The following is a 22,182-nucleotide window of genomic DNA, read 5'->3' as shown; positions in this document are numbered from 1 at the left end:
GCTATTGCATTGTGGGTAGGTGGTGTAGGATGTCCATGTCAGCACAGGAAGTAATAATGAATGAAGGACAGCAAACACCCGTGGAGTCGGTTACCCTTTTGTGTATTTTGACCCCCCACCAAGTACACAGTACACAGCAGTACTTTGGCACGGTGGTACTTTCACAGCGTTAGTACAAATGTACAGGAAGAGAAGTTATCACACGGCTTGGTCCAGAAGTCTCTGCAGGTTCTTCTGCACCTGCAAGACAACAGCAGTTCTTCACTCACTCACATGCTAACGTCGCTAGCCTAGCGCCTTGCTAATGTTACCAATGAAATTAGCATTAGCGGGCACCTCGTTCTTTAGCTAACGTTCACGTTACGTTTGTCCTTTACCTTGTCCAGCTTCTTCAGGTTGATGGTCAGCAGCTCAGAGAAGAAGTCGGCGTCGACGTCACCGCTGCCTTGCAGGAGGTCCCTTCTGGAAGGGAAAGCAGGGACAGTAACCTTCATGGTCTCAGCACCGGTCCGTCCCGGTCTTCCTGAACCTACTGGTGCTGGGCCAAGTCCGCCATGGAGCCCAGCGTGGCCAGTCTCTGCTCCAAGGAGAACATCTTGACGGTCAGGTAACACGATGACAGCACCAGCGTGCACACGCTAACACACACACACACGGATGAAGGAGCGTGTTGAGGAATGTTGTTGTTGATGATGATGATGATGATGAAGGTGAAGGTGATGGAGAAGGCGAGCCTTACAGGAAGAGGTATACACACAGCAGGGTGTTGAAGGAAAATGTTCTCTCCTCCTTCTTGGTGTCCACACCTGAACCACGACCACACAATCAACACACGCTTCTCCAACAATCAACACCCTGATGGAGTCTTCTTACGCTCCTGCTTCTTGGCCTGATGCTCAGGAGGTGCTGACACCTCACCCTGCTTGAACGCCTCCAGGAAGGACGGAACACGGAAGTCTGGAAGACACGATTCCATGCCGTCCGCTTTTACTCACGCTGGATGGGCCAGTGGCAACATGCAACATACAACATGCAACATACAACATACAAGAGGACTCTGCCACTCCTGATTGGCTGAGATACCTGCCATCTTTTCCTCGTCCGGCGTTTGTGAATCTGAGCTGCTGCTCTCCTCCGTGTCCCGCCTCCTGTCCCTCAGCGTGCCGTCCAATTGGCCAAAGTCAGCGTGGAAACCCTGTGTTGTTGGATTGTGTTGTCATGTTGTCAGTCTTGTGGTGCTGCTTTCAGTCCTGGTCCATTGACTCGTGGTGTGTGGCTTTGACTTCCATTGAGTCATCTTATGTTGGGTTGTGGGGCTTTGAGTCGGGTTGAGTCGTGTTGAGTCGTGTTCCAATGAGTCATGTTCCACTGAGTCATGTTGAGTCGTGTTCTAATTAGTCGTGTTCCACTGAGTCGTGTTGAGTTGTGTTGAGTCGTGTTCCAATGAGTCATGTTCCACTGAGTCATGTTGAGTCGTGTTCTAATTAGTCGTGTTCCACTGAGTCGTGTTGAGTCATGTTGAGTTGTGTTGCATTGAGTCTTGTTGAATCGTGTTCCAATGAGTCATGTTCCACTGAGTCGTGTTGAGTCATGTTGAGTCATGTTCCACTGAGTCTTGTTGAGTCATGTTGAGTCTTGTTGAGTCGTGTTGAATCGTGTTCCAATGAGTATGTTCCACTGAGTCGTGTTGAGTCGTGTTGAGTCGTGTTCCAATGAGTCATGTTCCACTGAGTCGTGTTGAGTCATGTTGAGTCATGTTCCACTGAGTCTTGTTGAGTCATGTTGAGTCTTGTTGAGTCGTGTTGAGTCGTGTTCCAATGAGTCATGTTCCACTGAGTCATGTTGAGTCATGTTCCACTGAGTCTTGTTGAGTCATGTTGAGTTGTGTTGAATCGTGTTCCAATGAGTCATGTTCCACTGAGTCGTGTTGAGTCGTGTTTCATTGAGTCGTGTTGAGTCGTGTTCCAATGAGTCATGTTCCACTGAGTCGTGTTGAGTCATGTTCCACTGAGTCTTGTTGAGTCATGTTGAGTCTTGTTGAGTTGTGTTGAATCGTGTTCCAATGAGTCATGTTCCACTGAGTCGTGTTGAGTCGTGTTTCATTGAGTCGTGTTGAGTCATGTTGAGTCGTGTTCCACTAAGTCTTGTTGAGTCATGTTGAGTCATCTTCCAATGAGTAGTGTTGAGTCGTGTTCCGTTGAGCCGTGTTGAGTGGCGTTGACTCGTGTTCCATTGAGTTGCGTGCAGTGGTGTTGTGTTCACTGACCAGGGGAAAGCGTGGTGAGTGCGGTGACCTCTGCGTTCTGAAGTTTTTCTGTGTTGAGGAAGGGATGGGACTGTTGCAAGGACTCTTCTCCTGGACACACGTGCATCATAGCGGTCATGTGACAACACACTACACTAGGTACTACTACTACTACTACTACTACTACTACTACTCAGCACCACCAATGTAGTAGCGTGGCCAGTAATGGAATGTGATGTAATATGGTCCTGAGTTACTTTTAGTAAGGTAAAGTAAGGTAGTACGGTGTTGTACTGACTTCCAGGTGGAGACAGACGGACATGAGGAACCTGTAGGTGTTGTCCCGGGACAGGAAGGAGACGAAGACGTACTGCAAAGACGCGTCCACAAGTTTCAGAGGTGGCGTTGGAAAATCTTTGAGCGTCTGGAGAAAAGAGGACTCACTCTGTCGTCCGCCGTGGCGATCACCACGGCGTTTGGCACCAAGATGGCCGTCTTGGTCTTCTTGACGTGGGCGACGGACATGACGGGGATGGCGATCTGGGCGGGACAAACATCACACCTGCTCAGGACCAGCGGCACAAACAGGAAGTGCATGTTTCCTACTTCCTGCTTCCTACGTCGTCACCTTGGTGTCTTTGCCAAAGACTTTGGAGTGGAAGCAGATCCAGTGGTCCGACACGAACATCCGTCCCTGGTAGAGGATGTCCTTTTGCAGGGCACACGTGTAACCTGCACGCACACACACGCACACACACACACACACACCTAGTAGTACTACATTGTTGCCATGCTAGTAGTACATGTACATGGAGTACTTCAGTCAACTTACTTTGTCTGAGTTGCTCATCTTTGCTGATCTCCTTAAATATTTTATGGTATTGACAATTACTTTTGGAAAGCTGAAACACAACAACAACACTCATAGTACTCGGGTACCAGTAGTAGTAGTAGTACTTCTAAAAGGCCGAGCAGATCATAGAGTGACCTCTGACCTGGCTGGAGTGAGACTTCTTCCTGTCCAGCTTGGCGTCCGGGTCACTCTGGACCTGACTCAGCACGCACGGATCCAAAGTCTTTGACCTGCAGACAGCAACCAGGGACCAATGAACCCTCACGCCACTCACCCTTACACAACGCTTTGGGTACGCTGCATGGAGTACTTGGAGCAGTACACGCCAGTAGGTACTAATGACACACATCATTTTAGACAATATTCCGTGCATATGTACAGTATATATGATTATTATATGTATTATTTTGTTTTATATTTTGTATATGTATTATTACAAATACATACATGTACATAAACATAACAACATTTTAATAAAACATTCAGCTAAACAGCAAAATTATAAACATGTAATTAAAAAGACAAAAACAACAATATTTAAATATATATATATTGAAAAAATTATATATATATATATCATTTATATAACAGCAAAATATTTTAAAAAATTAAATTATAGAATTGTTGGTAAATATGATTTGAAAAATAAGATATGAAAAAAATAATATTAATATTTTTTGGTTTAAAATGATACATTTGTTTTTTTTAAATATTAAAGGAAAAAAAGCATAATTTTCCAAAATACTAATATTCCTACCAAATATTAAATATATAAATATACACAAATACTATAAGCAATAGCTTCCAAAAATATGAACTAGGTAAATAAAATATTTAGAAATGTTCTAATTGCCATATTGACCCTTTTCTTCTTCTCTCCTTTTTTAATAGCGTGTTGCAACCACCCACATTTGCAACGTCCCAGAATATATCTTTTTCTTGCCCCGACTTCTCCAGTGTGGACTAAGTTCAAATGAATGTATTCTGCTCTCTAACCCTGGGTGTCGGAGCAGCAGCCCACCCCGGGAATACAAGAGGTCAGCAGACGAGAAGGTGACTTTTGATTATTGGGATTTTTTTACCGGACCAGAGGTGCCCTCCTGCTCCCCGAGGCTTCCTGATGCTCCGCCTCGGCCGCCTGCGGGCGCTCGCCAGGCGTCCTCGCGCATCTTTGACGCTCCTCGGCCGCCATGTCCACGTCCGGACCGCAGACAGACACCTGGACCTCTTTAAGACCCGAGGCGCCGCTCAGGTGGGTGTCCTTCTCGTCTCCTTCTCTGGACGTTCCTCTGCAGGCCCGCCGGGCCTCCTCCTGCTGGCCCGCGCTCGCTTCTGTCATCACCGCAGGGCGACTGACCCCCGCCGCCGTCTACGCTCTTTCACCTGCTCTGGGGGCGGGGCCTCCTGACAGTCACAGCCAATCGCACGGCGCGAGGATGTGTGTTTCCAGAGTGATGGCAGACGCTGGAGAGTTTCTGGAGGAGGTCACCCGAGCCAGCTATTGTCCTGTGTGTGTGTGTGTGTGTGTGTGCGTGTGTAACGTGAGCAGGTGACGTCACGAAGTCGCGGTGGTGACTGATTGTGTTTCTTCAACGTTTTAAAGATGAGAAGCAAACATTAATGTGACCTGAACCACCCCCTCCAACCACCCCCCACCTCCACCTCCACACAGTGTTTGTGTCCAAAGTCCAAAAGTGTTTGTTATGGTGAAAAGCCAGACCAAAGGGGGCCAAGGCCGTCCACACAGTATCAATAATGTCAAATAGGATTAGAAATAAGTCAATCATTCATTGTACACGCGTATAGTGACTCTATTCTATTCTATATTATATAAAAGAATATATAGTAAATGAAATAACATGTATATATACAGTACTATGTATATGTCAGACTATAAAATAATAATAATAAAAGCCAAATAAACCGCCCGGCGCCCCCCAGCGGCCACCGACAGTAAAGCACTGATAGTAGTTGGCACTACAGCGCCCCCGCGTGGCCGGCCAGCCTGTCACGTGATACACCTCTTTCATAGAAAGCATCCAAATGGGAATGTAGAGTTGATCGTTTGAAGACGAATATGAATAGCAACCAACACCAGGTTGACTGATTGATTGATTGATTGACTGACTGACTGACTGACTGACTGATTCCCAGGGAGCCCCCTCCACCTCCTACCCCCCCCCCCTCATCCCGCCATCACTGCTGTGACCCAGGAAGCTGGCGGCGGGGGGGCGGCGGCGAGTCTGAGATGATTTCAGCCTCCAACATCATCATCATCAACAGCAGCAGCATCGAGGAGGACCGGAAGGAGAAACATGTCCTCCGCGGCTGGAGGAGGAAGGAGAAGCCCGGTGACAGCTCTCCTCCTCTTCCTCCTCCCTCCTCCTCCTCTTCCTCCTCCTCCGTCTCCCTCGCTTCTTCCACCCTGGCCGAGCATCCTCCCGCCAAGGAGGCCCGCCGTGACAAGCCTTGCGGGAAAAGCGCGCTGGATTGCGGCGTGAGGAGCGGAGGAGGAGCCGTAGCTGGAGGAGGAGGGGGAGGGGGCGCCGTGGTGCTGAGGAGGCCGCATGACGACTCCTCGGAGAAGGTGAGCATCTCCTTGTTGTCCTTATTGTCTCCGCAGCCGCCATCACTGCAGGCCGTCACCACCACCACCACCATCATCATCATCATCATCATCATCGCTCGCTTCTATTCAGGTGCGTATGCACGTGCACGATTTGTGCGTTGTCTGGAGCGTGACACGTGACGTCACCTGGCCTTCGCGAGCACAAGGAGGCACGAGGGAGGCTAGGAGACAAGTGGAGGTGGTATAGACTCGGGCGGCGGGGGGGGGGGGGGTGGGGGGAGCAAAGATGGAGGGATGACGTCTGGCGGGAAATGGAAGTGACAGCGGAGGACGTGCGCGTGCGAACGCCAAGCATCCTGGTTGCTAACAGCTAGAATGTTTACACGCCATCAGAGATAGAACAATAGGGTGTCATGGAAGTCATAATAGTACCCATGTCACGTGCTTTGGCAGACACGTGTCAAACACGCATAACAGGAAGTTGCTTTGTGTGTGTTGGAGTGATGTGGAATTATTGCTACACAGTGCTAACAGTGAGGATGCTAACATAGAAGGTCTCTGACCAATGGCAACGACCTGAGACAGGAAGTGATGTCACCAAGGTACCTCTGGCTAATGGTAACATTGTTGTCATCACTTCCTGTTATAAAATGCAAACGCAAACGACCTTCTCTGAGACAGGAAGTGATGTCACCAAGGTACCTCTGACTGATGGCCATCACTTCCTGTTATAAATGCTAACAGTGAGGATGCTAACATAGAAGGTCTCTGACCAATGCTAACGACCTGAGACAGGAAGTGATGTCACTCAGGTACCTCTGGCTGATGGTAATGTCATCACTTCCTGTTATAAAATGCTAACATAGAAGGTCTCTAACCAATGCAAACAACCTTCTCTGAGACAGGAAGTGATGTTACAAAGGTACCTCTGACTGATGGCCATCACTTCCTGTTAGAAATGCTAACAGTGAGGATGCTAACATAGAAGGTCTCTGACCAATGGCAATGACCTGAGACAGGAAGTGATGTCACCAAGGTACTTCAAGTTCAAAAACACTTTATTTATCCCCGAGGGGCAATTTAAAAAGGTACCTCTGACTGATGGTAACATTGTTGTCATCACTTCCTGTTATGAAATGCTAACATAGAAGGTCTCTACAGGCTGAGCTGGGAGAAGGGAAGGGGAACCAAAGATGGCGGCTGTTCTCAAAGACACACGTGGACCATAAAGAGGAAGATGTGTGTGAGGAGGATGCTGATGGGAGGGAGGAAGGGAGGGAGGGGGCGAGGAGGGAACGTCAGGGAACGTGAGGACACAAGGAGGGAAGATGGAAGGACAAAGAGACCATTGAAAGACGTGAGGGGGATGAATACGAACTCGCTCCGGTTGCGGAATACCAGGACCAGGTCTGCACCCTTGCAAGGGTACTGGATAGTTTTATTGTTTTAGGGTTAAAGGGGACCAATTGTGCTCATGTTGCCCCCCTTTGAGTGGTGGTCTCCTATAGAGCAGCTACACACAATGACCCGCATGGAGAACTTTCTAGAGCTTCCAGCATTAAGCACATTCAGTAAAGAAATGATCATCTTTGTAAAAACCCGCTTGGGTGAGTTTGGTGTGGAGGAATCACTCAGGTGACCTTTGAGGTCAAGAATGGAGACACTCGGAGGCGACCCAATACTTTCCTCTTCTTATCTGCAGGTGGAGCCCATGTTTACTCCACCAGCCGCCCCTGCTCTGGGCCCGGCGGGGGCCACCGGACCCTTGCCGCCCTCTGCCGACTCCTTTTCCCCACCCCCTCCGCCCTCCTGTCACCAAGCCAAGCAGCTGGTAGTGAGGACCAGGTCTGTGGGCACCAACACGCAGGACTGCAGCGGCACTCCGGGGCCGGAAGGGGACTCGGACTTCACGGGGCCCTGCCAGCCCGGGACGAGCGTCAACCTGGAGGGCATCGTATGGCACGAGACGGAGGAAGGTACCACTCTTATTCCTTACGCGGATTAAAATGGAGGCTTGATGTTGAGATGTGATCTCTGATGCGGTGGACCGTGTCTGTGTCAGGTGTGCTGGTGGTCAACGTGACTTGGAGGAAGAGGACGTACGTGGGGACGCTGCTGGACTGCACCAAACATGACTGGGCTCCTCCCAGGTGACGCCGCGCTTTATGTCGGGAAGACAAGGCGGGAAATAAGGGAGAAAACAGGAACAACAACAATCCAATAAAAAAGTTACTAGTTCTAGTTACAAAAAAAGTAACCGAGTTACTCCACTACAAAAGTAACTAGTTACCAGTAAAAGTAACTATTGCCACAGCAAAGACGGGTACCATGAAAGAGGTTTGCATTTATTGCAGTCAATCACCCAGACATCCGCCCTGGAGCCAGGCCGGGGGTCGGGCTTTCTCCTTTAGGCCCAGCCCTTCATGGGTGAGGCCCCGGTGTCCCACATCGCAGGTCCTCATTTGTTTGGTCCTCTTAATGGCTGTTTGGCCCGTCACCGAGGACCAGGGCGACCCTAGCGGGGGCTTGCGGCCCTGGCGGGGGCTTGCGGCCCTAGCGTGGGCTTGCGGCCCTAGCGTGGGCTTGCGGCCCTAGCGTGGGCTTGCGGCCCTAGCGTGGGCTTGCGGCCCTACCGGGGGCTTGCGGCCCTACCGGGGGCTTGCGGCCCTACCGGGGGCTTGCGGCCCTACCGGGGGCTTGTGGCCCTGGACAACATAGCCCCCAGGATCACTCATGTAAATATTGATTGGATGAGATCAAAGAACGTTGAAGGTTACTGTTGCTTTAATGGAGGACGTGATTGGTGCCAAAGACACAATGGTGGCCAGATCAACCGCACCACCTTAGTGTTTTTGCTATGAGTTAGTTCTTCAACCTGAAGTTTTGATCAGGTATATACTATACTAAATACTATATAGTATACAGGTGTAGTATATTTATTTCTAGTGTTGCTTAGTTCATTTCCTGGCCGCTCATTTATTCCACGCAGGCCGCGGTTGCCATGGCGATTCGTCTCCGGGCTAAATTGCTCTGAGCCATATGTGGTCAGCGTGGAGCGGCGTCACCGGGGGGGGGGCTGAGATAAATTAAAAGGCCGCTGTGATTTATTAGGAGATTTCAGCGGAGAAACACAAAGTCGATGCAAAGAAAACAAGACTTGGGCTGACGTGACGCCGAGAATTCCTTTGTGTTCCGCTTTTTGGCTTTGTTTTCAATTCCTTAGCAGCTTTTCTTCACCAAGGTGGTTTTGTTGCATCCACGGGGAACCGGCTGAGAGCGTGGATACCAAGAGAGGCGCAGAAATGAGCTTTAAATGAGTTTTTATACCAGAGTGTTTTGATGCTAATTAGCTTCCAAACTCATGGAGCGTCGGCGTTCCCAGCCAATGGCCTTGCAGGATCCGCCCACTGATAAAAGGTGGGTTCTCTAAAGTTTCTTTTCATGTTCTGGCCAGGTTCTGCGAGTCTCCGTCCAGCGATCCAGAGATGCTGGGGGGGCGCGGTCGCGGGAAAAGGATGCGGCTAGCAACGGGGGAGCGGCCCTGCGTGGAGGCCACCCCTGCGGTGAAAGTCCGTGGTCTTCCGCAGCACCGTAGCCGTGGAGGCGGCATGGCGGCCTCGCCGGTCCACAGCAAGGGCCGCCGCGGCAGTTTGAAGCTCATCGGCAACTGCAGGGCTTCCCCTTCGTTCTTCACCGTGGACGACGTCAAAGCGGCTAACGGCACCGCCGTCCTCCCGTCTGGGAAGCGAAAGAACAAGCCGCCGGCCGACCTGGACCTCAGCCTGGTTTCCTCGGACGACGTCAAGAACGTGAACGGGAAAAGGATAAGAGCCAAGTCCCGCAGCGCACCCTCCACGCCGCAAGGCAAGTCCGACCCCTCCTTCATGGACCCCGGAGGAGGTCGCGCCTCCTCGCCGCCGGCCCCGCCCATTCTCATCGACTGCCCCCACCCCAACTGCACTAAACGCTACAAGCACATCAACGGGCTGCGCTACCACCAGACGCACGCCCACCTGGAGGCGGAGGAGCAGAGGAAACCGGACCTGGACCCCGCCAAGGATGGCGAGAGCGAGGAAAGGCTGTCGGACTGCGAGGACACCGTCAGTCACGTGACCTACGACCACTCGGAGGCAAGCAACAGCTCTGCTAAGAAAGCGGCGCCCTTGTATAAGGTGACCACCGTGGGCTCCCCCAAGAACAGACGGCTGCTCCTCAGTACGGACCACAGTCCTCCTGCCAGCTCCAAAACCAGGAGGAGCTCCCTGCTGAAGGACGGCCTGATGGACGACCTCAGCAACCTGCCCATCATCTCCAACATGACGGTGGTCCTGGAGAACTGCATGGTTCCCGACCGGAGCTCCGCGATGGAGATGCCCAAGCTGGAAGCTGAAGGTCTGCTCGACAAGAAGATCCTTTGTGACAAGAGCAAAAAAGCCAACGGGAAGGTGGACAAGCTGTCCAAGTCCCGCCCCAACCGGCCAATCGCCCCGGCCCCCGCCCCACCCAAGCTCATCGCTATCCCCAATGCAGCGTACCCTGCGCTTCCGGCTGATGCGGCCGCCCCCCATCAGCCGGTCGGCCTGAGCAGTAAGAACCCGTCCTTGAAGGCCATCAAACCGAAGCTCAGCATGGTTGTGGAGCCCAGCCTGGTCAGCAAAGCCACGCTGCTGGGCTGCAAGGAAACCAGGAAGAAGGAGAAGAGACGACTGAAGGACAAACACAACAGGGACACGCCCACCAGGACGCCTAACGCCGAAGGCAGGGGCATCAAAACGGAAGATGGCGCTGCCAAAATGGCCGCAAAGGAGATCTGCGGAAGCCTCCTGAAGGAGCACCTGAGCAAGCAGGAAGTGATGAACGGCTTTGGCGAGAGCCAAGAGAGCAGGATGGCGAGCATCCGTGCTGAGGCCGACAAGGTCTACACCTTTACGGATAACGCTCCCAGTCCATCCATCGGCAGTTCCTTGCGGCTGGACGCCGCCGGTTGTCCGCCGACCGCCGACAGCGACACCAACAGCCCCGCCTACTCGGACATCTCTGATGTGGGGGAGGACGGCGCGTCCTCGGAAAGTCGCTCGGAGGCCCTCAGATCCAAGTCCGCTTCTTCTGCTGAGCTGAACTCCGGCAGTAACCATAGCAACGCCAGGAAGACACCCCCCGCAGGACCGGGCCCCTCATCGAAGGAGCCTCAGTCGCCCTACTACCACAGCTTTGAGCCCTACTTCCTGCCGGGGTTCGTCCAGGCGGACAGGCAGGGCGGCGGTGGGGGCTTCCACAAAGGTTCCCCCCACCATGCCAAAGGTAAAGATGGAAAGGACGACATCAAGGACGAGGACAAAGGCCCCGCCCATGACTTTGCTGACGGTAAAAAGGGTGACGGGTCAACACCGTCTCAGCTCCAGCTGGCAATGAGCCAGACCCAGACCGCCCTGGCCCAGTCCCTGTACTACGGACAGTACTCCAGGGGACTCTACATGGACCACAAACTCTTACTGGGCTCCAAGTGCTGTGACCAGAAGAGGGGTCAGGGGGCACGAGAGGGTGAGGACGTCAAATATGTGGGCGGGGCCCCGTCCAGTGGAGGCAAAGGTCCAGAAAACCCTAAGGGGTCCTGCCCCAAAGCTATCCTGTCTTACTTGGAGGCCAATGAGCGGGGAGAAAGGGGGCCGGGGGCGAAGGGGGTCTCAACCAAAGACTGCGATGACGTCAAGTCCGCGTCATCTCTGTCCCACCTCAACCCCAACAGTCTCGCTGAGCCGGACTCAAACCTTTCCTACTCCAGTGTAAGTCTTTCCCTTTGCCTCTAACCGCCGCTGCCGCCTTCATGACCGCCCACATGCCACGTCACGTCCAATCCAGTGATTTGGCCGAGCTGTAGCCACGCCCACACGCTAACTCGCCATTGAACGTTTGACCCGTGTAGACCAAATCATCCCATCCCATCATGCATTGACTTGCCATCACGTGTGAGACGCGGCGCACGCCACAATGGCCGCCTGCCGTCATCCTCCATCCAAACACATGCAGGGACGCTGGTAGGGCGTCCGTGTCAGACCCGGTCTTTCCTCCATAGTCCATCAGCAGGGGTGGGCGCCCTCGCCGCTGAACGCATGTACGTAGATTGTGAAGCCATCTTGGTAAGACCGCTGTTAGGACGGCCCCCTAGGGCGGGAACCACTGTCACCAGCACCAACACTTGTCCCCATCAATCCAGCCTCCAGACGGCCCCACCTGGGCTCAGCGCCTGGCTCACAGCAAATACTCAGACCTGCAGAGTCCAGTTGGGGATGCGGCCGACGAGGGGGATGCAGACCGGTCCAAAGAAAGGGGGGCCGCCGTGGAACCCAAGCCGTCTTCAGCCGGAGGGGGCGGAGGCCACGACGCTAAAAAAAACAGAGTTCGAGTATCGCACGATCCGCCGCTCGTCGACCCCAACGACTCGGATTGCCTGGACGGCCTGCAGGAGTCGGCGGGGGGTCCGTCAGGGGAGTCCCAGAATGCCCGGGTGGCGGTCTCTCCTCCCATGACCCCCCAGCAACCCTACGTGCAGTACCAGCACTCCTCGTACCCGCCCTACCTGGCCATGTGCGAGGGCGGCGGGGGCTCCTACAGGGGGGCGTCCCCCACCCTGGTCCAAAATTACACAGGTAAGAAACCAGTCCAGGTCTATCAGACTGTGGGCCAGACGTAGACTATCTTTGTGGTGGACTGAAGCTGTGAACCTCTTGAACAGGCTTTCACTACCCTCTGTACGGGAAGACGGCGGGCAGGGAGGAGTCGGAGGTGACTCCGCCCAGCAGAGGAGGCGTGGTTAGCGGCAAGCAGGGCGGAGACTCGTCCTCATCTTCCGCCATGGAGCTGCTGAAGCAGTGCCAGCAGTTCCACGGGAAGTCCCCCGCCGTGAGTTACATCGGCGCTAGCTTCGTCGCTCATCTTCGCAAGTTAGCCTGGGGCGGCTAGCATGATCCTGGTCTTTCCCTGATCCCGGTCTTTCCCTGATTCAGCCTGCTGAGAAAGGCTCCCCCGAGGTGGACCACGAGGTGGACCGCGACAGGGGCCACATGTCCTTGGGTCGACACCTGCACACGCACCATCACACGCACCTGGGCGTCACCTACAACCTGGTGTCGGGACAGTACGACATCTACCCAGGTGCTCACGGCTGTACTGTACGTACTTGGGCGTCGTGCCGCATGTTGTAACCTTCACATGTCTGTGCGTGTTGAAGGTCTGAGCGCCAGGTCGCTGGTGTCCGGGCAGCAGGCGTCAGGACGCTCCTCTGCTGGTACGGAAAACTCTTTCACACCATCACACACTGGGAAGTCTCCAAGACAACGACCGGATAGGACGACAACTGGAGCTGTCCTATCTGGTCTTTCAAGTGAATGCAACTGGTCTGGTTGGGTCGTCCCGGAAGACATTTCACTTCTCAGGCTTCATTAGTTCATGCTAGACTTGATAGGACTACAGCTGTGGTCCTATCTAGACTTGATAGGACCATTGAGCATGTGGAACTGTCAAAATGCCTCACAACAGTTTGTGTTCAGAGACTAGACAAGACTGGGACTATGTAGATCAGTCCTATCTAGTCTTGGAGCATGGACCGGTGAAGCGTGCGACGATGAGACGTAAAACGTCTTAGATAAGATAGGACTGGAGCTGTCCTATCTAGTCTTTTGAGTGATGATGAGAGGCAAAAGTTCATGTCCTACCTCGCTGTCGTCCTATCTAGTCTTTAAACACAGCCTGTTTGGATGAGAGGCTAAATATCTTCCAGGACAATGTGAACAACAAGATAGGACGGGGACGATTAGACCTGTCCTATATACTGGACCTGAAAGGACAAGATTGGTCCTTTCTAGACCTGATAGGACAGCTGTAGTCCTAGTCCTAGCTAGTCTTTGAGCATGCGTAACTCTTCAAAAGCTTTATCAGTTTGTCTTGAAAGACCAGATAGGACTTGGACTAGAGCTGTCCTATCTAGTCCTTAAGCATTGGCTGCAACCAGACTGAGGCTAGTGAGTGAAGTGACGTTTCATTGGCTCCCCCGAGTGTCCTCTAACGTGTCCTTCGTCCTGTCGTCCCCGCAGACAGAGACGTCAAGAAGTAGGACGCACGACGGGGCGGGGTCCGGCACGAGCCAGACACGACCAATCGGACTTCCACGGTGGTCATCAATCAATCACGGCGACAGACATTTCTTACGAGCGCCGCTTGCGGTGCACGTTGCACGCAGGCGCCCCCAGCGAGGGACACACGGAGGACAGGAAGTGGACCGTTTGCCGGGAGGAAGTGTACAAAGGAGACATGTGGTGTTTCTGGAAGGCACGCGTTATGACTGAATGTAGTGAAGACCACGCCCCTATTAGCCACACGCTGACCTTGTAATGCTAACGTGCGTGTTGATTGTATCGTCTTTATGTGAGCGTACGCCATCATCATTCCACCTCCACACGGCCACACGTCCCACGTAGCGCTAGGAGGTCTTCTACCATCACGTGTAACCTGCTCTCGCTTTTTATACTGTATATGCCTTAATTCATATGTTTGCCAATCACAATTAAAGGATCTTATATACATTTGCCTTTTCTCCTATATTCTCCTATATTCTCCTATATTGGCCTAGATTGGCCTAGATTGGCCTAGATTGGCCTAGATTAGTTTACTTGTTGATGCTACCTAGCTAGTTATTGATGCTGCCTAGCTAGTTGGTGATGCTGCCTAGCTAGTTATTGATGCTACCTAGCTAGTTGGTGATGCTGCCTAGCTACTTGTTGATGCTACCTAGCTAGTTGTTGATGCTACCTAGCTAGTTATTGATGCTACCTAGCTAGTTGGTGATGCTGCCTAGCTAGCTAGTTGGCAATTTGAATGTCAAGCTCCTCCCTCTCAGCCTTGAGCTTATTATTTTTTGGGATGAGTCCTCCATGCTTGAACTTTGGGTTTCAGCTGAATGTTCATCATCCTCCATGATTTAGAAACCATTCCACTTGCTAGCTGCAGTTAGCTCGACACAGTATTCATATTTGATCCGGGTCGATCGTGGGTGCATTTCACTACATTGTGCGGCAGTGCGGCTGCAGTTCCACTCCCGTCCAGCAGAGGTCAACCTCCGCCCGAGCACTTCCGGTCTGACTTCCGCTTTTAAAACCAAAATGGTGGCGCCAAAGCTTGACAACAAAGCGCCTTTTTGCGTCCCGAGCGAAGAACAGGAAACTTTTCAGACGGTTCTCTTCGGCGACCATTTAACGTCAGCAAAGTTCCGACTTTAAAGCCTGAAGACTTTCCGCTCGCCCAAATGTTGACATGTCTCCGAAAAGCGAGCAGCTTTTCATCGTTTTGTCCATCCTGGAAGGTGAGCCTCAGCTGTCACTCAATCATGAAGAAAACACTAACTTGACTTTTGTAGCATTTAGTGTAAAAGTGCTATTTAATAATACTCACAACAAGCTAACTTTCCAGCTAAAGTAAATGTTAGCCCAAACAGTCACGGCTAAAGTCTCAGCAACTAATTTGGAGCAAGACTCTAATTCATTTATCTGGTTAATCAATCAAACTGATTGGTTTTCAGCCTGTTACATGTTACATGTCACATGTTACATGTTACATGTTACATGACGACGGTCTGGCCAGACGCAGCAACGTCTAAACGCTCCAGACACGCAAATCACACATGACGCAAAAGCACACGCAACGGGGAATGCTGCAAAGTAACCCCCAACTATTTGTTAGCCGTGCTACCAGGAAGCTAGCCGTGCTACCAGGAAGCTAGCCGTGCTACCAGGAAGCTAGCCGTGCTACCAGGAAGCTAGCCGTGCTACCAGGAAGCTAGCCGTGCTACCAGGAAGCTAGCCTTGCTACCAGGACGTTAGCCGTGCTACCAGGAAGCTAGCCTTGCTACCAGGACGTTAGCCGTGCTACCAGGAAGCTAGCCTTGCTACCAGGACGTTAGCCGTGCTAGCCAAGGCACCAGGACATTAGTTTGAACGTAAACGTGATTGACATCTTTGGTAGGAAAAATGATGTGCTTTTAAATGTCAATATCCCTTAGGTCTGACCATCCTGGTAGCATGGCTAACTTCCTGGTAGCATGGCTAACTTCCTGGTAGCTAGGTTAGCATCCTGGTAGCCTTCCTAACTTTCTGGTAGCATGGCTAACTTCCTGGTAGCTAGGTTAGCATCCTGGTAGCCTTCCTAACTTTCTGGTAGCATGGCTAACTTTCTGGTAGCTAGGTTAGCATCCTGGTAGCCTTCCTAACTTTCTGGTAGCATGGCTAACTTTCTGGCAGCTAGGTTAGCATCTTGGTAGCATGGCTAACTTTCTGGTGGCCTGGCTAACTTTTTGGTAGCATGGCTAACTTTCCGGTGATCTGGCTAACTTTTTGGTGGCCTGGCTAACTCCCTGTTAGCTAGGTTAGCGTCCTGGTAGCCTTCTTAACTTTCTGTTAGCATGGCATGGCTAACTCTCTGGTAGCCTGGCTAACTTTGTGGTAGCCAGGCTAACATTTTGGTGGCATGGCTAACTTTCTGGTAGCTAGGTTAGCGTCCTGGTAGCCTTCCTAACTTTCTGGTAGCATGGCATGGCTAACTCTCTGGTAGCATGGCATGGCTAACTCTCTGGTAGCATGGCATGGCTAACTCTCTGGTAGCCTGGCTAACTTTTTGGTGGCATGGCTAACTTTCTGGTAGCTAGGTTAACGTCCTTGTAGCCTTCCAAACTTTCTGGTGGCCTGACTAACTTCCTGGTAGCTAGGTTAGCATCCTGGTAGCATGGATAACTTTCTCGTAGCTAGGTTAGCATCCTGGTAGCCTTCCTAACTTTCCGGTAACATGGCTAACTTTCTGGTAGCATGACTAGCTTCCTGGTGGCCAGGCTAATTTTCTGGTGGAATGGCTAACGTCTTGGTACCCTAACTTGGTACCTAACTTCCTGGAAGCCACTTCCTGTTAGCGTGGCTAATCTCTACGTTGTTCTGTGAGCTAGCAGCATTTCTCTGCTGCTTTGAGTTAGTGTTTTTAGACATTTGTAGCATTTCCCTTAGCATGTGTGTAGTGGGTCCACCTTGGTTCCGGGTCACGTGTGGTTGCGTGTTGTCAGGCACAAACCAACATGACAAAAGTTCCTTGTTTTGCAGGTCGGGACTTTCCAAAGCGCTCGCAGCTCAGCCTGGAGGTTCAGGCCAGCTTCGATGGCGAGCAGCTGACCACGGACCCGGTGGACCACCTGGACCAGCCTCAGTTCAGCACGGAGCTGGCGTGGGAGCTGGACCGCAAGATGCTGCACCAACACAGGTGTGTGGCGGACGCGGTCTTCACCCTGGCCTCCTTTTCCCGGGACCGCCGGAACCCCGGCTTGACTGACGGATGAGAACTTGTGTGTCCAGACTGCAGAGAACGCCCATCAAGCTTCACTGCTTCGTCGTGGACTCCGGCAAAGGCAGCAGGGACAGCGTGGGCTACATCGTCCTGGACCTCAGATCCGTGCACGAAGTCCCTCAGGTCAGCTCGCCGTCCCTGGCGTTGACGCCGTGGCCTTTTCTTCCGACACCGCCTGCTTTGTTCCTCACCAGGAGCCTCGCTGGTACCCCCTGCTGAGCAGCAGGTACACCAAGACCAAGCCCTCGCTGCTCCTCAGCATGCTGCTGGAGAATGCCGGGGGGTCCTCCCCGCTGGCGTCCCCCAAGACCAGGAAGGACCCGTCCAGGCAAGGTCAGCTGTTGTCTTGGTACATGTTGGCGTTTATCTGCATGCTAGCTTCATTAGCCACTCCAATTGTCCATAGGTATGAATGTGGGGGGGCGGGGGTTGTTTGTCTATATGTGCCCTGGGATTGGCTGGCCACCAGTCCAGGGTGGACCCCGCCTCTCGCCCCACCTCGCGACCCTTGTGAGGATAAACGGCATAGAAAATGGGTGGTTGGGCCTTGGAGCTTCTTCTTGCTTGACAGTCATGTTGGTCCCCCCCCTCCCCAGAGCCCCCGGCAGTCCACCATGGGGACCACCCCCTCGCCGCCCAGCAGCCCACGGACAAACTGGAGGCGCTCCTGGTACCGGAGAAGGGCTACCACCAGGTGGGAGGGGCCGACGTGGCGGCCGACATGTTTGTGCTGTCCGTCACCGTGGCGTTCGCCTCCAAGCTGGAACAGGTCAGCACAGCCCCGCCCACTGCGACCCCAGACCCCCGACCCTTGACCTGTCCCGTCCTGAGCGCGTGTGCTGTGTGCAGCTCATCCCCAGCACCATGAAGCTGTCGGCCGAGGGCTCCAGCTTCTTCTTCTTCTACACCTTACTGGGAAACGACATCACCAGCGAGCCTTTCCAGAACCTCCTCGCTCCCGACTTCCAGCCGGAGCGCGCCTCCGTGCGCATCCGCAGCAGCGAGCGGGTCCTGCGCCACTTCCTGTCCCAGCAGCCTTCCCTGCAGGTGAGCATGAGCCAGCACTTTCACCGCCGGGGCCCCCCCCACCGAGCTCACTCGCTGTGCCCCCAGATCCACCTGTGCTGTGGGGCGCACTCGCTGGGAAGCGCCGACGTCCCCCTGGCCACGCTGTCCGCTCTCGCCGTGGATCTGGCGAGGAGGGCGGCGACGGTGGAGGGCGTGTTCCCTCTGCACCCCCCCGCCCTCATCAGACACGCCCTGCCGCCTCAGCCCGCCGACCTGCGGCCCAACGTCAGCGTGGCGGTCACTCTTCGACAGGAGGATGTCCCGCCCACGCCGCAGGTTGATGACCACTCTTTATTCTCATAACGTCGGGACTTTATTTCTGTATCAGGATTTATTCCCGTAACCTCTGGACTTTTATTCCCGTAACCTCTGGACTTTTATTCCCGTAACCTCTGGACTTTTATTCCCGTAACCTCTGGACTTTATTCCCATAATGTCATGACTTTATTCCCGTGACGTCTTGACTCTTATTCCTGTAATGTCATGACTTTATTCCCGTAATGTCATGACTTTATTCCCGTAACGTCTGGACTTTATTCCCGTAACGTCTGGACTTTATTCCCGTGACGTCTGGACTCTTATTCCCGTAATGTCATGACTTTATTCCCGTAATGTCATGACTTTATTCCCGTAACGTCTTGACTTTTATTCCCGTAATGTCATGACTTTATTCCCGTAACGTCTTGACTCTTATTCCCGTAATGTCATGACTTTATTCCCGTAATGTCATGACTTTATTCCCGTAATGTCATGACTTTATTCCTGTAATATGCTGACTTTTCCAATTCAATCTTTCAACTTCCTTCTAGTAACTTTTCTTCTTGGAATTCTGACTTGATGATGATGATGATGATGATGATTTGAGATGACTTTATTCCTTTCAATGCTTAGACTGGAACATGCTAATGTTGCTAACGTTGCTAACGTTGCTAACCTGTCAGTCGTTCCTTCCGTTTAGTCTTCCAGTTCTATTCCAGGTTTCTATCAAAGATCCCGGAATGATTGACGTTGTCTTCCTTTAGCCTTTAGCCAATAAAGACGCAAGTAAGACAAACCCCGCCCCTCCTCCTCCCACCGAGGAGCGAGTCGCCACTTCGACTCCCGTCCGAAAGCCGCCCGATGCGTCGCCGTCTCCTCCCCCCGCCCATCCTTCCTCACACAGGGAGGCGGAGCATCAGCAGGAAGCCCAAGAATGGACAGCGCCTCCAGGTGCGCTCGGGGCACATAGCATATGTCATGTACTGCTGGCTTACCCAGCATGCCTTGCGGCCAGTGGGCGAATAACCACACCAGTGACAGCAAGAGGTTGAGTGTTTTTTGTCCACAGACAACATGGCCGCCGCTGTCTCCAGTCAGCCGGAAGCAGAGGGCGGAGCCTCGGCTGTTTTTATCCTGCCCCCAAAAGTGACCATCCCCCCGTCGGCGCACCACTACCGCTTCTCCTTGGACCTGTGCAGCCTCCGCAACCTCAGCCCCTCCCACCCCATCAACGCCACGCTCAGGTGAGACGTACGACGCAGCGTCCGCCAAGGCACGCCCTCACACGCCGCATCCTGTCCCGCCCAGGTACTTGTACCCGTTTTTCGGCAGCGAGTCGCCCGTGGTGACGAGCCCCCCGGTGGAGCTACACGGGAACACGGAGGCGTCTCTGCCGCAGTCCTACTGCGCCTTCAACTTTGCCGCCACGCCGCAGCTGCTCCAGGACACCTTCCTCAGGTAGCCACGCCCCCTACCGCCACGCCGTTGGTGCCGTGGGCTAACGTTGCGCTCACGCAGGGTCCCGCTGGTGTTGGAGCTCTGGCACAGGGACCCCGGGGGCGGGGACCACCTCATGGGACGGGCCTCGCTCCGGCTGTCCCACCTGCTCGCCGCAGAGAGGACGGCGTGCCCGGCCGACACAGGAGAGACTCGCTGGTCCCAGACCCACCAGGACCGGGTCCCTGTCTTCGATACTCAGAGGTCAGAGGTCACTCGGCACTCACGCGGTGGACCCAAAACATCTGATCTTTTTTTTTCTTTGGGGGACACGTCCAGCCAGAAGGTGGCCGAGGTGGACTATGTGGCCGTGCTGGACCACTTTGGACTGGTCGACGTCCGAGACCTTCCTGGGTCCCAGTCCACCAAGGTGCGTGTGTGCGTGTATGTGTGTGTGTGTGTACACGCGTGCCGCAGATGTGACGGACCTTGTCGTCTTCTCATCAGACCCAACCTGCGGTTCCTCCACAAGCGGCCCCGCCGACGCTGGCCCCCGGCCCCCGGGACACCCTGGAGTACCACAAGGCCCTGGAACTGGAGCTGTGGAAGGAGAAGCAGGAGGACCACTTCAATGATCAGGTGACCGCGGGGCCTCCTGGCAGATTTGGAGTCCATGTTGTCGTCCACGTTGTCATCCACGTTGTCATCCACGTTGTCATCCACGTTGTCATCCACGTTGTCATCCACGTTGTCATCCACGTTGTCATCCACGTTGTCATCCACGTTGTCATCCACGTTGTCATCCACGTTGTCATCCACGTTGTCATCCACGTTGTCATCCACGTTGTCATCCACGTTGTCATCCACGTTGTCATCCACGTTGTCATCCATGTTGTCATCCACGTTGTCATCCGCGTTGTCATCCACGTTGTCATCCACGTTGTCATCCGTGTTGTCATCCACGTTGTCGTCCACGTTGTCATCCACGTTGTCATCCACGTTGTCGTCCACGTTGTCATCCACGTTGTCATCCACGTTGTCATCCATGTTCCTCCTCATCCATACAGCTGAGGAGGAAGGAGTTGTTTCACATGAAGGCGTTGGCGGAGGAATGGATGAGACGTGAACGTGGGAGGGAAGCTTTGGTCAGCAGGAAGGTCAGATACTACTACTACTACTACTACTACTTATTATTACCTCATCACTATATAGTGTACTACACTATATACTATATGTACTACACTATACCACTATAATGTAGTACATTATCGCTAACGTAGTACTAATGCAGTGGTAAATAAAAGCAGGTGCGTCGTAGACGTTGTAGTGAAATATTTCCTTGAGAAGACGCTAACGCTAGCATGGAAGGTGAGCAGGAGCATCTCCATCCTTGATGCAGGAGATGGAGTGCAGCCGCCTGGAGGAGCAGCTTCAGACCACCTTGGTCCATCTGGAGAAGAAGGACAAGCAGCTGACGGAGGCCCAGCTCAAGGTGACCTTGCTCTCCTTCTTCTTCTTCTTCTTCTTCTTCTTCTACTGCTTCCGCTTCCTGACGCCGACTGCCGTGGGTTTCAGACGCAGAGGCTGCAGCGTGACCTTCTGGCCGAGCACAACCTGGGCCAGAAGGAGCTCCAGGAGAAGAGCAGGAGGTTGCAGATGGAGTGCGAGCACCGCGTGGCGCTGGAGAAGGACAAAGTCCATCTGATGGAGGAGGAGCGAGAACGTCTGCTCAAGCAGGTACTCCAACGCCTCCAAGACTCCTCCGTCAGAAGAAGTCATGAACTTGTGTGTGTGTGTGTGTAGTTGTCTGACGCAGAAGGTCGCTGCAAGCAAGTGGAGAAAGAGTTCCACGTCTTCAAGGAGCAGCAGAACATCAGACCTGAAGTACGTCTGCAGTCGGAGATCAACATCCTCACTCTGGAGAAGGTCGGCACCGTCTTCTTTCTACTCCACCTTCCATCCCGAGCAGCAGCAGCAGCAGGACACCATCTTCTCCTCCTTCTCCTTCTTATCCTCCTCCTTCTCCTCCTCCTCCTGTCCCAGGTGGAGCTGGAGAGGAAGCTGGAGTCCACCACCAAGTCCAAACTTCACTACAAGCAACAGTGGGGCCGCGCCCTCAAAGAACTGGCACGCTTCAAACAGGTACTACTCTAGTATACTACTCTAGTATACTACTCTAGTATACTACTCTAGTACACACGCGCTATGGAGTACCTACGGCACACCACACCACCACATCTACTGGACACTTGGTAGTACACACTATATATATATATATATATATATACACACACACATACATACTTTGGATCGTGTACTTCATACCGCACTATTTGGTACACTTTGTAGTAACCATACTTGTAGTACTACACACTG

The 22,182-nt window shown here is 53.0% G+C and overlaps 3 protein-coding genes across 5 annotated transcripts in view; 2 read left to right on the top strand and 1 right to left on the bottom strand.

The window, feature by feature from the left end:
• Positions 1-85: 85 nt before the first annotated feature.
• Positions 86-4,561, bottom strand: gramd2b (GRAM domain containing 2B). The gene is made up of 13 exons (XM_058069529.2): positions 4,181-4,561; positions 3,241-3,328; positions 3,078-3,147; positions 2,874-2,977; positions 2,690-2,785; positions 2,544-2,615; positions 2,267-2,356; positions 1,084-1,195; positions 874-957; positions 740-806; positions 534-638; positions 378-462; positions 86-240 (listed from the first exon to the last, which is right to left on the bottom strand). Exons 1-13 carry the CDS (start codon positions 4,435-4,437, stop codon positions 199-201), a joined length of 1,272 nt encoding a protein of 423 aa, XP_057925512.2. The 5' UTR covers positions 4,438-4,561; the 3' UTR covers positions 86-198.
• A 445-nt stretch (positions 4,562-5,006) lies between these two features.
• Positions 5,007-14,240, top strand: znf608 (zinc finger protein 608). Of its 2 annotated transcripts, none has more exons than XM_058069514.2 (9): positions 5,007-5,685; positions 7,370-7,643; positions 7,730-7,817; positions 9,122-11,450; positions 11,882-12,314; positions 12,401-12,567; positions 12,672-12,819; positions 12,896-12,952; positions 13,758-14,240. In XM_058069514.2, exons 1-9 carry the CDS (start codon positions 5,347-5,349, stop codon positions 13,775-13,777), a joined length of 3,855 nt encoding a protein of 1,284 aa, XP_057925497.2. In that variant the 5' UTR covers positions 5,007-5,346; the 3' UTR covers positions 13,778-14,240. The 2 variants fall into 2 exon arrangements, with proteins under 2 accessions (XP_057925497.2, XP_057925496.2); XM_058069513.2 differs by having other exon boundaries at positions 5,675-5,797.
• A 554-nt stretch (positions 14,241-14,794) lies between these two features.
• The window catches only part of cep120 (centrosomal protein 120), a 9,400-nt gene continuing 2,012 nt past the window's right edge, over positions 14,795-22,182 (top strand). Inside the window, exons 1-18 of one of the 2 annotated variants that reach the window (XM_078789398.1) lie at positions 14,796-15,022; positions 16,803-16,959; positions 17,052-17,166; positions 17,238-17,376; positions 17,640-17,812; positions 17,893-18,090; positions 18,157-18,387; positions 19,134-19,320; positions 19,439-19,613; positions 19,678-19,827; positions 19,888-20,070; positions 20,146-20,236; positions 20,314-20,445; positions 20,874-20,963; positions 21,206-21,298; positions 21,382-21,543; positions 21,610-21,732; positions 21,850-21,948. In XM_078789398.1, coding sequence (XP_078645524.1) covers positions 14,974-15,022; positions 16,803-16,959; positions 17,052-17,166; positions 17,238-17,376; positions 17,640-17,812; positions 17,893-18,090; positions 18,157-18,387; positions 19,134-19,320; positions 19,439-19,613; positions 19,678-19,827; positions 19,888-20,070; positions 20,146-20,236; positions 20,314-20,445; positions 20,874-20,963; positions 21,206-21,298; positions 21,382-21,543; positions 21,610-21,732; positions 21,850-21,948 — 2,547 coding nt within the window. In that variant the 5' untranslated portion in view covers positions 14,796-14,973. Of the gene's footprint in view, positions 15,023-16,802; positions 16,960-17,051; positions 17,167-17,237; positions 17,377-17,639; positions 17,813-17,892; positions 18,091-18,156; positions 18,388-19,133; positions 19,321-19,438; positions 19,614-19,677; positions 19,828-19,887; positions 20,071-20,145; positions 20,237-20,313; positions 20,446-20,873; positions 20,964-21,205; positions 21,299-21,381; positions 21,544-21,609; positions 21,733-21,849; positions 21,949-22,182 lie in introns of both variants that reach the window. The other variant, XM_078789399.1, reaches the window with a different exon arrangement.

This window comes from Doryrhamphus excisus, linkage group LG3 (assembly GCF_037039965.1).
Source record: "Doryrhamphus excisus strain RoL-2023G ecotype Guam linkage group LG3, RoL_Dexc_Guam_v1.1, whole genome shotgun sequence".
In the NCBI taxonomy this organism is placed as follows: Eukaryota; Metazoa; Chordata; class Actinopteri; order Syngnathiformes; family Syngnathidae; genus Doryrhamphus; species Doryrhamphus excisus.
The sequence above is the reverse complement of the archived record's forward strand: the minus strand, read 5'-3'. Positions and strand labels throughout refer to the sequence as shown.

Bases quoted from the DNA above. Each gene is read 5' to 3' on its own strand.
- gramd2b (XM_058069529.2), bottom strand. From the start codon at position 4,437: ATGACAGAAGCGAGCGCGGGCCAGCAGGAGGAGGCCCGGCGGGCCTGC. The intron at 958-1,083 runs GTATCTCAGCCA...CGTGTCTTCCAG, and splicing joins GGACGAGGAAAAGATGGCAG to ACTTCCGTGTTCCGTCCTTC. The intron at 463-533 runs GTAGGTTCAGGA...TTTCCCTTCCAG, and splicing joins GCGGACTTGGCCCAGCACCA to AAGGGACCTCCTGCAAGGCA.
- znf608 (XM_058069514.2), top strand. From the start codon at position 5,347: ATGATTTCAGCCTCCAACATCATCATCATCAACAGCAGCAGCATCGAG. The intron at 11,451-11,881 runs GTAAGTCTTTCC...CCATCAATCCAG, and splicing joins CAAACCTTTCCTACTCCAGT to CCTCCAGACGGCCCCACCTG. The intron at 12,315-12,400 runs GTAAGAAACCAG...CCTCTTGAACAG, and splicing joins CCTGGTCCAAAATTACACAG to GCTTTCACTACCCTCTGTAC.